The 15,979-nt window shown below is 51.9% G+C and overlaps 1 protein-coding gene across 1 annotated transcript in view; it reads left to right on the forward strand.

The window, feature by feature from the left end:
• Window positions 1–15,979, forward strand: part of LOC112220160 (electrogenic sodium bicarbonate cotransporter 1) — a 90,740-nt gene that overhangs the window by 54,092 nt on the left and 20,669 nt on the right. The window contains exons 14-17 of the mRNA XM_024381840.2: window positions 1,523–1,797; window positions 2,474–2,529; window positions 2,900–3,085; window positions 8,521–8,634. Coding sequence (XP_024237608.1) covers window positions 1,523–1,797; window positions 2,474–2,529; window positions 2,900–3,085; window positions 8,521–8,634 — 631 coding nt within the window. The remainder of the gene's footprint in view (window positions 1–1,522; window positions 1,798–2,473; window positions 2,530–2,899; window positions 3,086–8,520; window positions 8,635–15,979) is intronic.

Raw genomic sequence — 15,979 nt, forward strand, 5'->3', positions numbered from 1 at the left:
TCTCTGGGTGGCTGGTTTCAGACGATTCCACAGGGGAAGAAGCCGGATGAGGAGGTCTCGGCTGTCGTGGTTACACAGGCTCTGTGGTTGTGAGGCTGGTTGGACATACTGCCAACTTCTCTAAAACGATGTTGGAAGCGGCTTATGGTCGAGAAATGAACATTACATTATTGGGCAACAGCTCTGGTGGAAGTTCCTGCAGTCAGCATGCCAATTGCACACTCCCTCAAAACTAGAGACATCTGTGGCATTGTGTTGTGTGACAAAACTGCACATTTAAGAGTGGCCTTTTATTGTCCCCAGCACAAGGTGTACCTGTGTAATGATCATATGATAATGCTTTTTAATCAGCTTCTTGATATGACACACCTGTCAGGATGATGGATTATCTTGGCAAAGGATAAATGCTCCCTAACAGGGATGTAAACTTGTGCACAATTTGAGAGAAATAAGCTTTTTGTGCATATTGACAATTTCTGTGGTCAGTTATTTCAGCTCATGAAACATGGGACCAACACTTTACATGTTGCGTTTATATTTTTGTTCGGTATAATAATAGTCATGATAGACATAAACAATATGAATTTCTTCTGCAGTCAGACGTTAGCCACTGTCAAGTATTTGTATCTTGAACAAAAAATTAATTCACAGTAACAAACAAACTGCCCTCAGTTCCGTTGCCAGGCTGATTGTCCCTCAATTTCACATGCATCCTGCTCGCTACTTCCTACTTCCTCACCTGAATGGGATCACCGGTCCAGACCTGCTCCCACACGGACCAGAGCAGAATTCTCTTCTCCTCTTTCTTCTCTCTCTTCTTTCTCTTCCTCCTTACCTTCTCTTGCCATCCCGGAGAGTGGACCCTCTTCTAGCATTACATTACAGACAACACTGGCTTAGCTATGTTCCATTATCAATCATTTACATTCATTGAATGTCACACCGTGAATGGAAACTATCAACGATGAGCCGACGGGGGCCATGTTTCCTCAGGTCGGGTCTGACCCTATGCCGCCATGCACTCTATTACTCTGTGAGCTGGATTTACAGCCTCCATCAGTCTTTCTTTTGGTACTCTGATACACGCATACATGCTGTGAAAACATTGATTTATGGATAGAAACTTCCAAGTGCCTTAGAAGGGACTTCCGGTTTCAATAAAGGTTAATCCATTAATATTAAACTATGGTTCTACCATCTCTCCGACCTCTCCCTCTACAGAGACCAATGACTTTAACTACCTGGAGTTCAGGCTGTGGATCGGCCTGCTCTTAGACTAACTAACCATGGTCCTACCTTCACTCTCTCTCTTTCCCCTCCAGAGACCATGACTTTGACTACCTGGAGTTCAGGCTGTGGGTCGGCCTGCTCTTAGACTAACTAACCATGGTCCTACCTTCACTCTCTCTCTTTCCCCTCCAGAGACCATGACTTTGACTACCTGGAGTTCAGGCTGTGGGTCGGCCTGCTCTTAGACTAACTAACCATGGTCGTACCTTCACTCTCTCTCTTTCCCCTCCAGAGACCATGACTTTGACTACCTGGAGTTCAGGCTGTGGATCGGCCTTTGGTCAGCCTTCTTCTGCCTGGTGCTGGTTGCCACAGATGCCAGCTCCCTGGTCAAGTACTTTACACGCTTCACAGAGGAGGGCTTTTCTTCCCTCATCTCCTTCATCTTCATCTACGACGCCTTCAAGAAGATGCTGAAGCTGGCCCACTACAACCCCATCAACGCTGACTATGACCCCAACTACGTCACAATGTACGACTGCCGCTGCATGCCCCCACCGGACGACGGTACGCTTATCAGCACTGTGCTCGCAGCTCATTGGCTGTTTTGTAGTTTAAACCGAATAAGATCAGGAAGTGCTAATGATTAAGGTGTGCCTGTCCAGGTGACAACAGGGATGTAGCTACCGAAGAGGGTTTAGCCAATATAAATGTAATCTCTTTCTGGTTCTGTGGTTTGGCCTGTGTTTCTTGGGCTCTCAAATTGCTCTAACTTTGAGTCGGTGAGCTCACTTCCTATTGCTGTCGGAACAGTCCAGAAAGCAAACATTACACAATTTTTCACAATATTTAAACTGGAGATAATCACATGGTCCAAGTTTGTGTTCACTTAAGAGATATCATTAGTCCACTCTATTCATAACAGATTATAGTTTTGGGAACAGAAAACTGTATCGAGATCAAATGTTTCATCGATGATAAAATGTGCAGAATGTCGGCCAAAATCCATGTCGTTCCATCTTCTCCCACTGCCGGCCAGTGGGCTTCCTCTCACTACCATATTTGGTAGTGAGTGGAAACGCTAAGCGGATGCTTCACATTTATATGTCCAGTGAAATATCTGTCTCTTTGTTCTATCTGTGGTAACACTGCATACGCTTGAGGAAAATGCACATTATAGTTTTGACAAGTCCCCCGTAAAGTGGTTTTGAGGAGACCTCACTGTTTGTTTGTTTCCATCCAGGCAATATGACGGGTCTCTATATCGATGCCTCTGCCTGGATAAACAATGCTGATCTGGTAAGCAGCAGTCACTGGAGTATTTCTTCTCTGACAGCCATATATTCTTCAGTCACAAGAAAGTCTGAAGGAAATCTATGTTTCTGAGTGTGTCTCAGACAGGAATGTGTCTGAGCTGGTGTGGGTTAATTAGGTCATGACAGTGTTATCCATCAACCATACAGACGCATTGTTGATAGAGAACACTTTCATTACCTGATTTTAAATTAGATCAATATTTCAATAAATAGTAAAGGTGTTTATTTCACTAATGTTGTGAAATAATTTTTGGGCTGGTTTTAGCAGCTTCAGTATGTACTGATTCATTTGAACCCGAAGTCATGACAAATGAGGTAATGGTTTTGTCTGTGTGTGCCTGTCTCTCCCGTAGTCGGTAAATGCCACATGGGCGTCTCTCGACAAGAAGCAGTGTGTGGTGTACGGCGGCGAGCTGATTGGTCCAGCCTGTGGCTTCGTCCCTGACGTCACTCTGATGTCATTCATCCTTTTCCTGGGGACCTACACCTGCTCCATGTCCCTCAAGAAGTTTAAGTTCAGCCGCTTCTTCCCCACCACTGTGAGTGACTGACAGCCCCGACCGCCAGTCACGTTTCAGGATCAAAATTGTGACAGCCCCGTAGGCTGATCATGTTGCAGGTTCTTAGTTTTACTGCCCAGCTGGCCAATCATGTTTCAGGATCCAAGTTTGGTTGATTTTTCAAAAGGGAAAAGGGCGAAAGAAATTAAAACGTCAACATTGTGTCGACAATACAATCAGGTTATTGTGCATACAGATGGTATTGATGTACAGAAGTCATATGCCTACTGCATGACGTTCCTACCACATCTTTACATGTTTTCTTGGAGAATTTCCATGAGCCATGTTTGGGTTCAGTGGAGTGAAACTTACTTCAGAGGACCCCCCCCCGACAACCCTGACCCTTTGATCCGGTTAGTATCTACTGAGCTGCTGGTATTCCAGGTTTTATTACATTGCGATTTCTCATGATGTACAGCACATCGCTCTATACCCCCCTGCTCCCTCCTCCTTGCTGTGACATTCTCAGGTTATTTGATAGGCTCTGGTGTCAAAGAGAGTCTTAGCAGGAAAGTCAGATGTCACTCTCTGACACTGTTTAAGGTGCTATGTATCAAACAAACTCACACCTACACTTGCACTTCCGTGTCCTAAAACACACAAACCTAGTGGACGAACTGCTTAAGATGCTGTGTATTAACCCCACACTTCACACCAACACTAAACAATTACACTTCCACCTCATGAATCCTAAAATACATGAAGAGTCTGATACATGAGAAGTAGTACTCATCTCTGTCTTGCCTATTGAAGATCTACCCATCTCCTCTTGTTCTCATTCACGCAAAGACATTAGTTACCTTGCCTTTTAGATAATAACTTAAGATCCTATGGACAGGTGGGACCTAATCCTAGATAAGCACTCTTGACTGTGAGACGCCTTTTGAATACAGGCCCAGAGCAAGGCTCACTTCACCCTGCTCGTTGCTCCTCTCTCTGCCAACTGCCTTATCTGTTCTGCATCTCACGGCATGGCTGGCTGTTACTGTACAGCCCGGCAGGACCGTAGATGTTAAAATATCACTCATTCATTTCCCCATGGCAGGGACAGAGAGGGAGGGCTGAACTTTCCCAGGAGGCCATGCACTGTAGCTTTCCTCCATCACCCAGGCCAGGCCAGGGAGGGCCCTGTTGAACATCGTAAAGGCTTTGAACTGTTGGTTATTGCACAACATGAGTCCAGTATCTGGTTTAGGGGGTTTCTGTGGGTTCAGTCAGTGTTTGAAGATGCCTGCTACTTCTTTACGATATGGCTATATTTATGGAGTTATGAGCTAAATGATACTGTATAGTGCAATAAGTTAACACTTATTTACATATAGAACACACACATATACAGTCGTGGCCAAAAGTTTTGAGAATGACACAAATATTAATTGTCACAAAGTCTGCTGCCTCAGTTTGTATGATGGCAATTTGCATACACTCCAGAATGTTATGAAGAGTGATCAGATGAATTGCAATTAATTGCAAAGTCCCTCTTTGCCATGCAAATTAACTGAATCCCCCAAAAACATTTCCACTGCCCTGCCACAAAAGGACCAGCTGACATCATGTCAGTGATTCTCTCGTTAACACAGGTGTGAGTGTTGACGAGAACAAGGCTGGAGATCTCTCTGTCATGCTGATTGAGTTCGAAAAACAGACTGGAAGCTTCAAAAGGAGGGTGGTGCTTGGAATCATTGTTCTTCCTCTGTCAACCATGGTTACCTGCAAGGAAACACATGCCGTCATCATTGCTTTGTACAAAAAGGGCTTCACAGGCAAGGATATTGCTGCCAGTAAGATTGCACCTAAATCAACCATTTATCGGATCATCAAGAACTTCAAGGAGAGTGGTTCAATTGTTGTGAAGAAGGCTTCAGGGCACCCAAGAAAGTCCAGCAAGCACCAGGACCGTCTCCTAAAGTTGATTCAGCTACAGGATCGGGGCACCACCAGTACAGAGCAGGAATGGCAGCAGGCAGGTGTGAGTGCATCTGCACGCACAGTGAGGCGAAGACTTTTGGAGGATGGCCTGGTGTCAAGAAGGGCAGCAAAAAAGCCACTTCTCTCCAGGAAAAACATCAGGGACAGACTGATATTCTGCAAAAGGTACAGGGATTGGACTGCTGTGGACTGGGGTAAAGTCATTTTCTCTGATGAATTCCCTTTCCGATTGTTTGGGACATCCGGAAAAAAAGCTTGTCCGGAAAAGACAAGGAGAGCGCTACCATCTGTCCTGTGTCATGCCAACAGTAAAGCATCCTGAGACCATTCATGTGTGGGGTTGCTTCTCAGCTAAGGGAGTTGGCTCACTCACAATTTTGCCTAAGAACAAGCCATGAATAAAGAATGGTACCAACACATCATCCGAGAGCACAGTTTCTGCAAATATTGACTCTTTGCATCAACTTCATGTAATTGTCAATAAAAGCCTTTGACACTTATGAAATGCTTGTAATTATACTTCAATGTTCCATAGTAACATCTGACAAAAATATCTAAAGATACTGAGGCAGCAGACTTTGTGAAAATTTATATTTGTCTCATTCTCAAAACGTTTGGCCACGACAAATACATTTAAACTCAGTTTTTTACAATTCTTTTATTTATTTAATCACATTCCCAGTGGGTCAGAAGTTTACATACAATCGATTAGTATTTGGTGTCATTGCCTTTAAATTGTATGTCATATCGGGTAGCCTTCCACAAGCTTCCCACAATAAGTTGGGGGAATTTGGTCTCATTCCTCCTGACAGCTGGTGTAACTGAGTCAGGTATGTAGGCCTCCTTGCTTGCACACACCTTTTCAGTTCTGCCCACAAATGTTCTATAGGATTGAGGTCAGGAATTTGTGATGGCCACTCCAATACCTTGACTTTGTTGTCCTTAAGCTATTTTGCCACAACTTTGGATATATGCTTGGTGTCATTGTGCCAAGCTGTTTAAAGGCACAGTCAACTTAGTGTATGTTAACTTCTGACCCACTGGAATTGTGATACAGTGAATTATAAGTGAAATAATCTGTCTGTAAACAATTGTTGGAAAAATTACTTGTGTCATGCACAAAGAAGATGTCCTAACCAACTTGCCAAAACTATAGTTTGTTAAAAAGACATTTGTGGTTGAAAAAGGAGTTTTAATGACTCCATCCTATGTGTATGTAAACTTCTGACTTCAACTATATATACTAACCTAATTTACAGAGTGAAAAATGGAAGCCTGTACAGAATAAAAATATTCCAAAACATGCATCATGTTTGCTACAAGGCACTAATGTAATACTGCAAAGAAAGTGGCAAAGTAATTAACTTTTTGTCCTGAATACAAAACGTTATGTTTGGGGCAAATCCAATACAACACATTACTGAGTACCACTCCATATTTTCAAGCATGGTGGTGGCTGCACCATGTTATGGGTATACTTGTACTTGTTAAGGATTGGGATAAAAAAAATCAATAGAATGGAGCTAAACACAGGCAAAATCCTAGAGGACAACTTTGTTCTGTCTGCTTTCCACCAGACCCTGGCAGATTAATTCACCTTTCAGCAGGACAGTAACCTAAAACAAGGCCAAATCTGCACTGGACTTGCTTACCAAGAAGACAGTGAATGTTCCTGAGTGGCCGAGTTACAGTTTTGACTTAAATCTGCTTGAAAATCTATGGCAAGACTTGCAAATATTGTACAACCCAGGTGTGCAAAGCTCTTAGAGACTTAACCAGAAAGACTCACAGCTGTAATCGCTGCCAATGGTGATTCTAACATGTATTGACTCAGGGGTGTGAATACTTATGTAAATGAGATACTTATGTATTTCATTTTCAATAAGTTTGCTTGTTGATACTTAAATGGAAGAAGTTTGGAACCACCAAGATTCTTCCTAGAGTTGGCCAAACTGAGCAATCGGGGGAGACGGGCCTTTATTCAGGGAGGTGACCAAGAACCCGATTTTTCACTAAGACAGACCTCCAGAGTTCCTCTGTGGAGATGGGAAAACCTTCCAGAAGGACAACCATCTCTGCAGCACTCCACCAATCAAACCTTTATGGTAGAGCGGCTAGACAGAAACCACTCCTCAGTAAAAGGCACATGACAGCCCACTCTGAGTTTGCCAAAAGGCACCTAAAGGACTCTCAGACCATGAGAAATAAGATTATCTGGTCTGACAAAACCAAGATTGAACTCTTTAGCCTGAATGCCAAGTGTCACGTCTGGAGGAAACATCCCTACGGTGAAGCATGGTGGTGGCAGCATCATGCTGTGGGGTTGTTTTTCAGAGGCAGGGACTGGGAGACTAGATCAAGAGAAAGATGAACAGAGCGAAGTACAGAGAGATCCTTGATGCAAACCTGCTCAGGACCTCAGACTGGGGCGAGGGTTCACCTTCCAACATGACAACAACCCTACGCACACAGCCAATACGACCGAGGAGTGGCTTCGGGACAAGTCTCTGAATGTCCTTGAGTGGCCCAGCCAGAGTCCATACTTGAACCTGATCGAACATCTCTGGAGAGACCTGAGAATAGCTGTGCAGCTACGCTCCCCATCCAACCTGACAGCGCTTGAGATGATCTGCAGAGAAGAATGGGAGAAACTCCGCAAATATAGGTGTGCCAATCTTGTAGCGTCATACCCAACAGGACTTGAGGCTGTAATCACTGACAAAGGTGCTTCAACAAAGTACTGAGTAAAGGGTCTGAATACTTATGTAAATGTAATATTTAAATTTAAAAAATTTAAAATCTGTTTTTCCTTTGTCATTATGGGGTATTGTCTGTAGTTTGATGAGGGGGGAAATCGGATTTAATCCATTTTAGGATAAAGCTGTAATGTCATAAAATGTGTAAAAAGTGAAGGGATAGGGAAACTTTCGGTCAAAAGTTTTAGAACACCTACTAATTCAAGGGTTTCTCTTTATTTTTACTATTTTCAACATTGTAGAATAATATTGAAGACATCAAAACTATGAAATAACACATGGAATCATGTAGAAACCAAAAATATATAAAAATATATTTTATATATGAGATTCTTCAAATAGCCACCCATTGCCTTGATGACAACTTTGCACACTCTTATTCTACAATGTAGAAACATAGTAAAAATAAAGAAAAACCCTTGAATGAGTAGGTGTTCTTAAACTTTTGACAGGTAGTGTATATGTATGTGAAACGTGAGAAAATGTGATTATTATGGCTAGAACACCCTGATTAGCTCAATGAGTAAAGGAACTACACAGGCCATAATGGGTTAGCTAAAAAACATTCTGCTCCACCTTAGAACATTTTTTTGTGTGACGTACATTCAGTCTTTCCCTGGACGTAATATTGAAAAAGGGAAGTCCTTACTGTATTGCCTCAGCCAAAAGCCTTGCCTAACTGTCAACTGTCAAAATCAACATGATGTTCCTCCCCCTATTGTACCGTAGGTGAGGAAGCTGATCAGTGATTTTGCCATCATCCTGACTATTGTTATCTTCTGTGGAGTGGATGCCTTTGTCGGAGTGGACACACCCAAGCTCATCGTGCCAACTGAATTCAAGGTGAGAACCTGGGTGGATTACAGTAGCATTGAGACAGGCCTTGTTCTACAACTTTGACCTTGTATAATGTCCACAATCCTCTATTTTTATTTTGTTCTATAGTGCACAGTTTCACACATGCATTCACATTAGTGATAAGGCTTTAAATTCAAATACAGGCAAAGGATTATGTAGTATACTCTGGTCCACGTTTTGATTGATAGATTGAGGTGCCATCGTTTTCTAGAATTACACAAGAGGGACTGGTGTATCAATCTGATCTCTGCCTGAACAATGCTGCCTTGTCTCAGGCAGACATAAAGTCTTTGTAATCATTGTTATAAAGTCTTATAGAATCCAGGGTACTACTGCCAAGATCCTGAAACTCAGACACAGAACCAGTCACTGACTTTATTACCTTATCTTAGTTTACCTTACTTCACTGGGGCCTAGGGGGTCTCGAGTGGTGGAGGGCCTAGGGTGTCTCGAGTGGTGGAGGGCCTAGGGTGTCTCGACTGGTCGAGGGCCTATGCTGTCTCGGGTGGTGGATGGCCTATGCTGTCTCGGGTGGTGGAGGGCCTAGGCTGTCTCGACTGGTGGAGGGCCTAGGGTACCTCGACTGGTCGAGGGCTTATGCTGTCTCGGGTGGTGGAGGGCCTAGGCTGTCTCGGGTGGTGGAGGGCCTAGGCTGTCTCGACTGGTGGAGGGCCTATGCTGTCTCGACTGGTGGAGGGCCTAGGGGTCTCGAGTGGTGGAGGGCCTAGGGTGTCTCGAGTGGTGGAGGGCCTAGGGTGTCTCGAGTGGTGGAGGGCCTAGGGTGTCTCGAGTGGTGGAGGGCCTACGCTGTCTCGAGTGGTGGAGGGCCTTCGGTGTCTCGACTGGTGGAGGGCCTATGCTGTCTCGGGTGGTGGATGGCCTATGCTGTCTCGGGTGGTGGATGGCCTATGCTGTCTCGAGTGGTGGAGGGCCTATGCTGTCTCGAGTGGTGGAGGGCCTATGCTGTCTCGAGTGGTGGAGGGCCTATGCTGTCTCGGGTGGTGGAGGGCCTAAGGTGTCTCGACTGGTGGAGGGCCTAAGGTGTCTCGACTGGTGGAGGGCCTATGCTGTCTCGGGTGGTGGAGGGCCTAGGGTGTCTCCAGTGGTGGAGGGCCTATGCTGTCTCGAGTGGTTGAGGGCCTACAGTGTCTCGAGTGGTTGAGGGCCTATGCTGTCTCGAGTGGTGGAGGGCCTATGCTGTCTCGGGTAGTGGAGGGCCTATGCTGTCTCGGGTGGTGGAGGGCCTATGCTGTCTCGAGTGGTGGAGAGCCTACGGTGTCTTGAGTGGTGGAGGTCCTACGGTGTCTCGAGTGGTGGAGGGCCTACGCTGTCTCGAGTGGTGGAGGGCCTTCGGTGTCTCGACTGGTGGAGGGCCTATGCTGTCTCGGGTGGTGGATGGCCTATGCTGTCTCGGGTGGTGGAGGGCCTAGGGTGTCTCGAGTGGTGGAGGGCCTACGCTGTCTCGAGTGGTTGAGGGCCTACAGTGTCTCGAGTGGTTGATGGCCTATGCTGTCTCGAGTGGTGGAGGGCCTATGCTGTCTCGGGTAGTGGAGGGCCTATGCTGTCTCGGGTGGTGGAGGGCCTATGCTGTCTCGGGTGGTGGAGGGCCTATGCTGTCTCGAGTGGTGGAGAGCCTACGGTGTCTCGAGTGGTGGAGGTCCTACGGTGTCTCGAGTGGTGGAGGGCCTATGCTGTCTCGGGTGGTGGATGGCCTAGGGTGTCTCGAGTGGTGGAGCGCCTATGCTGTCTCGACTGGTGGAGGGCCTAGGGTGTCTCGACTGGTGGAGGGCCTATGCTGTCTCGGGTGGTGGAGTGCCTAGGCTGTCTCGAGTGGTGGAGGGCCTGGGCTGTCTCGAGTGGTGGAGGGCCTAGGCTGTCTCAACTTTTGGAGGGCCTAGGGTGTCTCGACTGGTGGAGGGCCTAGGGTGTCTCGACTGGTGGAGGGCCTAGGGTGTCTCGACTGGTGGAGGGCCTAGGGTGTCTCGACTGGTGGAGGGCCTAGGCTGTCTCGACTGGTCGAGGGCCTAGGGTGTCTCGACTGGTCGAGGGCCTAGGGTGTCTCGACTGGTCGAGGGCCTATGCTGTCTCGGGTGGTGGAGGGCCTAGGCTGTCTCGGGTGGTGGAGGGCCTAGGCTGTCTCGGGTGGTGGAGGGCCTGGGCTGTCTCGGGTGGTGGAGGGCCTGGGCTGTCTCGAGTGGTGGAGGGCCTGGGCTGTCTCGAGTGGTGGAGGGCCTGGGCTGTCTCGAGTGGTGGAGGGCCTGGGCTGTCTCGAGTGGTGGAGGGCCTAGGGTGTCTCGAGTGGTGGAGGGCCTAGGGTGTCTCGAGTGGTGGAGGGCCTAGGGTGTCTCGAGTGGTGGAGGGCCTAGGGTGTCTCGAGTGGTGGAGGGCCTAGGCTGTCTCGACTGGTGGAGGGCCTATGCTGTCTTGGGTGGTGGAGGGCCTAGGGTGTCTCCAGTGGTGGAGGGCCTACAGTGTCTCGAGTGGTTGAGGGCCTACAGTGTCTCGAGTGGTTGAGGGCCTATGCTGTCTCGGGTGGTGGAGGGCCTACGCTGTCTCGGGTGGTGGAGGGCCTATGCTGTCTCGGGTGGTGGAGGGCCTATGCTGTCTCGGGTGGTGGAGGGCCTATGCTGTCTCGAGTGGTGGAGAGCCTACGGTGTCTCGAGTGGTGGAGGTCCTACGGTGTCTCGAGTGGTGGAGGTCCTACGCTGTCTCGAGTGGTGGAGGGCCTTCGGTGTCTCGACTGGTGGAGGGCCTATGCTGTCTCGGGTGGTGGATGGCCTATGCTGTCTCGGGTGGTGGAGGGCCTAGGGTGTCTCGACTGGTGGAGGGCCTATGCTGTCTCGACTGGTGGAGGGCCTATGCTGTCTCGAGTGGTGGAGGGCCTATGCTGTCTCGGGTGGTGGATGGCCTATGCTGTCTCGGGTGGTGGTGGGCCTAGGGTGTCTCGAGTGGTGGAGGGCCTATGCTGTCTCGAGTGGTGGAGGGCCTATGCTGTCTCGAGTGGTGGAGGGCCTATGCTGTCTCGGGTGGTGGAGGGCCTAGGGTGTCTCGACTGGTGGAGGGCCTAAGGTGTCTCGACTGGTGGAGGGCCTATGCTGTCTCGGGTGGTGGAGGGCCTAGGGTGTCTCGACTGGTGGAGGGCCTAAGGTGTCTCGACTGGTGGAGGGCCTATGCTGTCTTGGGTGGTGGAGGGCCTAGGGTGTCTCCAGTGGTGGAGGGCCTACGCTGTCTCGAGTGGTTGAGGGCCTATGCTGTCTCGGGTGGTGGATGGCCTATGCTGTCTCGGGTGGTGGAGGGCCTAGGGTGTCTCGAGTGGTGGAGGGCCTATGCTGTCTCGAGTGGTGGAGGGCCTATGCTGTCTCGGGTGGTGGAGGGCCTATGCTGTCTCGAGTGGTGGAGGGCCTATGCTGTCTCGAGTGGTGGAGGGCCTAGGGGGTCTCGAGTGGTGGAGGGCCTAGGGTGTCTCGACTGGTGGAGGGCCTAGGGTGTCTCGAGTGGTGGAGGGCCTAGGGTGTCTCGAGTGGTGGAGGGCCTACGCTGTCTTGAGTGGTGGAGGGCCTTCGGTGTCTCGAGTGGTTGAGGGCCTATGCTGTCTCGGGTGGTGGATGGCCTATGCTGTCTCGGGTGGTGGAGGGCCTATGCTGTCTCGAGTGGTGGAGGGCCTATGCTGTCTCGAGTGGTGGAGAGCCACGGTGTCACGAGTGGTGGAGGTCCTACGGTGTCTCGAGTGGTGGAGGGCCTACGCTGTCTCGAGTGGTGGAGGGCCTACGCTGTCTCGAGTGGTGGAGGGCCTACGGTGTCTCGAGTGGTGGAGGGCCTTCGGTGTCTCGACTGGTGGAGGGCCTATGCTGTCTCGGGTGGTGGATGGCCTATGCTGTCTCGGGTGGTGGAGGGCCTAGGGTGTCTCGAGTGGTGGAGGGCCTATGCTGTCTCGAGTGGTGGAGGGCCTATGCTGTCTCGAGTGGTGGAGGGCCTATGCTGTCTCGAGTGGTGGAGGGCCTATGCTGTCTCGGGTGGTGGAGGGCCTAGGGTGTCTCGACTGGTGGAGGGCCTAAGGTGTCTCGACTGGTGGAGGGCCTATGCTGTCTTGGGTGGTGGAGGGCCTAGGGTGTCTCCAGTGGTGGAGGGCCTACGCTGTCTCGAGTGGTTGAGGGCCTACAGTGTCTCGAGTGGTGGAGGGCCTATGCTGTCTCGGGTAGTGGAGGGCCTATGCTGTCTCGGGTGGTGGAGGGGCCTATGCTGTCTCGGGTGGTGGAGGGCCTATGCTGTCTCGAGTGGTGGAGAGCCTACGGTGTCTCGAGTGGTGGAGGTCCTACGGTGTCTCGAGTGGTGGAGGTCCTATGCTGTCTCGAGTGGTGGAGGGCCTATGCTGTCTCGGGTGGTGGAGGGCCTAGGGTGTCTCGAGTGGTGGAGGGCCTACGCTGTCTCGAGTGGTGGAGGGCCTTCGGTGTCTCTACTGGTGGAGGGCCTAAGGTGTCTCGACTGGTGGAGGGCCTATGCTGTCTCGGGTGGTGGAGGGCCTAGGGTGTCTCGAGTGGTGGAGGGCCTACGCTGTCTTGAGTGGTGGAGGGCCTTCGGTGTCTCGACTGGTGGAGGGCCTATGCTGTCTCGGGTGGTGGATGGCCTATGCTGTCTCGGGTGGTTGAGGGCCTAGGCTGTCTCGACTGGTGGAGGGCCGAGGGTGTCTCGACTGCTGGAGGGCCTAGGGTGTCTCGACTGGTCGAGGGCCTATGCTGTCTCGGGTGGTGGAGGGCCTAGGCTGTCTCGGGTGGTGGAGGGCCTAGGCTGTCTCGGGTGGTGGAGGGCCTAGGCTGTCTCGACTGGTGGAGGGCCTATGCTGTCTCGACTGGTGGAGGGCCTAGGGGGTCTCGAGTGGTGGAGGGCCTAGGGTGTCTCGAGTGGTGGAGGGCCTAGGGTGTCTCGAGTGGTGGAGGGCCTAGGGTGTCTCGAGTGGTGGAGGGCCTACGCTGTCTCGAGTGGTGGAGGGCCTTCGGTGTCTCGACTGGTGGAGGGCCTATGCTGTCTCGGGTGGTGGATGGCCTATGCTGTCTCGAGTGGTGGAGGGCCTATGCTGTCTCGAGTGGTGGAGGGCCTATGCTGTCTCGAGTGGTGGAGGGCCTATGCTGTCTCGGGTGGTGGAGGGCCTAAGGTGTCTCGACTGGTGGAGGGCCTAAGGTGTCTCGACTGGTGGAGGGCCTATGCTGTCTCGGGTGGTGGAGGGCCTAGGGTGTCTCCAGTGGTGGAGGGCCTATGCTGTCTCGAGTGGTTGAGGGCCTACAGTGTCTCGAGTGGTTGAGGGCCTATGCTGTCTCGAGTGGTGGAGGGCCTATGCTGTCTCGGGTAGTGGAGGGCCTATGCTGTCTCGGGTGGTGGAGGGCCTATGCTGTCTCGAGTGGTGGAGAGCCTACGGTGTCTTGAGTGGTGGAGGTCCTACGGTGTCTCGAGTGGTGGAGGGCCTACGCTGTCTCGAGTGGTGGAGGGCCTTCGGTGTCTCGACTGGTGGAGGGCCTATGCTGTCTCGGGTGGTGGATGGCCTATGCTGTCTCGGGTGGTGGAGGGCCTAGGGTGTCTCGAGTGGTGGAGGGCCTACGCTGTCTCGAGTGGTTGAGGGCCTACAGTGTCTCGAGTGGTTGAGGGCCTATGCTGTCTCGAGTGGTGGAGGGCCTATGCTGTCTCGGGTAGTGGAGGGCCTATGCTGTCTCGGGTGGTGGAGGGCCTATGCTGTCTCGGGTGGTGGAGGGCCTATGCTGTCTCGAGTGGTGGAGAGCCTACGGTGTCTCGAGTGGTGGAGGTCCCACGGTGTCTCGAGTGGTGGAGGGCCTATGCTGTCTCGGGTGGTGGATGGCCTAGGGTGTCTCGAGTGGTGGAGCGCCTATGCTGTCTCGACTGGTGGAGGGCCTAGGGTGTCTCGACTGGTGGAGGGCCTATGCTGTCTCGGGTGGTGGAGTGCCTAGGCTGTCTCGAGTGGTGGAGGGCCTGGGCTGTCTCGAGTGGTGGAGGGCCTAGGCTGTCTCAACTTTTGGAGGGCCTAGGGTGTCTCGACTGGTGGAGGGCCTAGGGTGTCTCGACTGGTGGAGGGCCTAGGGTGTCTCGACTGGTGGAGGGCCTAGGGTGTCTCGACTGGTGGAGGGCCTAGGCTGTCTCGACTGGTCGAGGGCCTAGGGTGTCTCGACTGGTCGAGGGCCTAGGGTGTCTCGACTGGTCGAGGGCCTATGCTGTCTCGGGTGGTGGAGGGCCTAGGCTGTCTCGGGTGGTGGAGGGCCTAGGCTGTCTCGGGTGGTGGAGGGCCTGGGCTGTCTCGGGTGGTGGAGGGCCTGGGCTGTCTCGAGTGGTGGAGGGCCTGGGCTGTCTCGAGTGGTGGAGGGCCTGGGCTGTCTCGAGTGGTGGAGGGCCTGGGCTGTCTCGAGTGGTGGAGGGCCTAGGGTGTCTCGAGTGGTGGAGGGCCTAGGGTGTCTCGAGTGGTGGAGGGCCTAGGGTGTCTCGAGTGGTGGAGGGCCTAGGGTGTCTCGAGTGGTGGAGGGCCTAGGCTGTCTCGACTGGTGGAGGGCCTATGCTGTCTTGGGTGGTGGAGGGCCTAGGGTGTCTCCAGTGGTGGAGGGCCTACAGTGTCTCGAGTGGTTGAGGGCCTACAGTGTCTCGAGTGGTTGAGGGCCTATGCTGTCTCGGGTGGTGGAGGGCCTACGCTGTCTCGGGTGGTGGAGGGCCTATGCTGTCTCGGGTGGTGGAGGGCCTATGCTGTCTCGGGTGGTGGAGGGCCTATGCTGTCTCGAGTGGTGGAGAGCCTACGGTGTCTCGAGTGGTGGAGGTCCTACGGTGTCTCGAGTGGTGGAGGTCCTACGCTGTCTCGAGTGGTGGAGGGCCTTCGGTGTCTCGACTGGTGGAGGGCCTATGCTGTCTCGGGTGGTGGATGGCCTATGCTGTCTCGGGTGGTGGAGGGCCTAGGGTGTCTCGACTGGTGGAGGGCCTATGCTGTCTCGACTGGTGGAGGGCCTATGCTGTCTCGAGTGGTGGAGGGCCTATGCTGTCTCGGGTGGTGGATGGCCTATGCTGTCTCGGGTGGTGGTGGGCCTAGGGTGTCTCGAGTGGTGGAGGGCCTATGCTGTCTCGAGTGGTGGAGGGCCTATGCTGTCTCGAGTGGTGGAGGGCCTATGCTGTCTCGGGTGGTGGAGGGCCTAGGGTGTCTCGACTGGTGGAGGGCCTAAGGTGTCTCGACTGGTGGAGGGCCTATGCTGTCTCGGGTGGTGGAGGGCCTAGGGTGTCTCGACTGGTGGAGGGCCTAAGGTGTCTCGACTGGTGGAGGGCCTATGCTGTCTTGGGTGGTGGAGGGCCT

Source organism: Oncorhynchus tshawytscha, linkage group LG20 (assembly GCF_018296145.1).
Source record: "Oncorhynchus tshawytscha isolate Ot180627B linkage group LG20, Otsh_v2.0, whole genome shotgun sequence".
Lineage (NCBI taxonomy): Eukaryota > Metazoa > Chordata > Actinopteri > Salmoniformes > Salmonidae > Oncorhynchus > Oncorhynchus tshawytscha.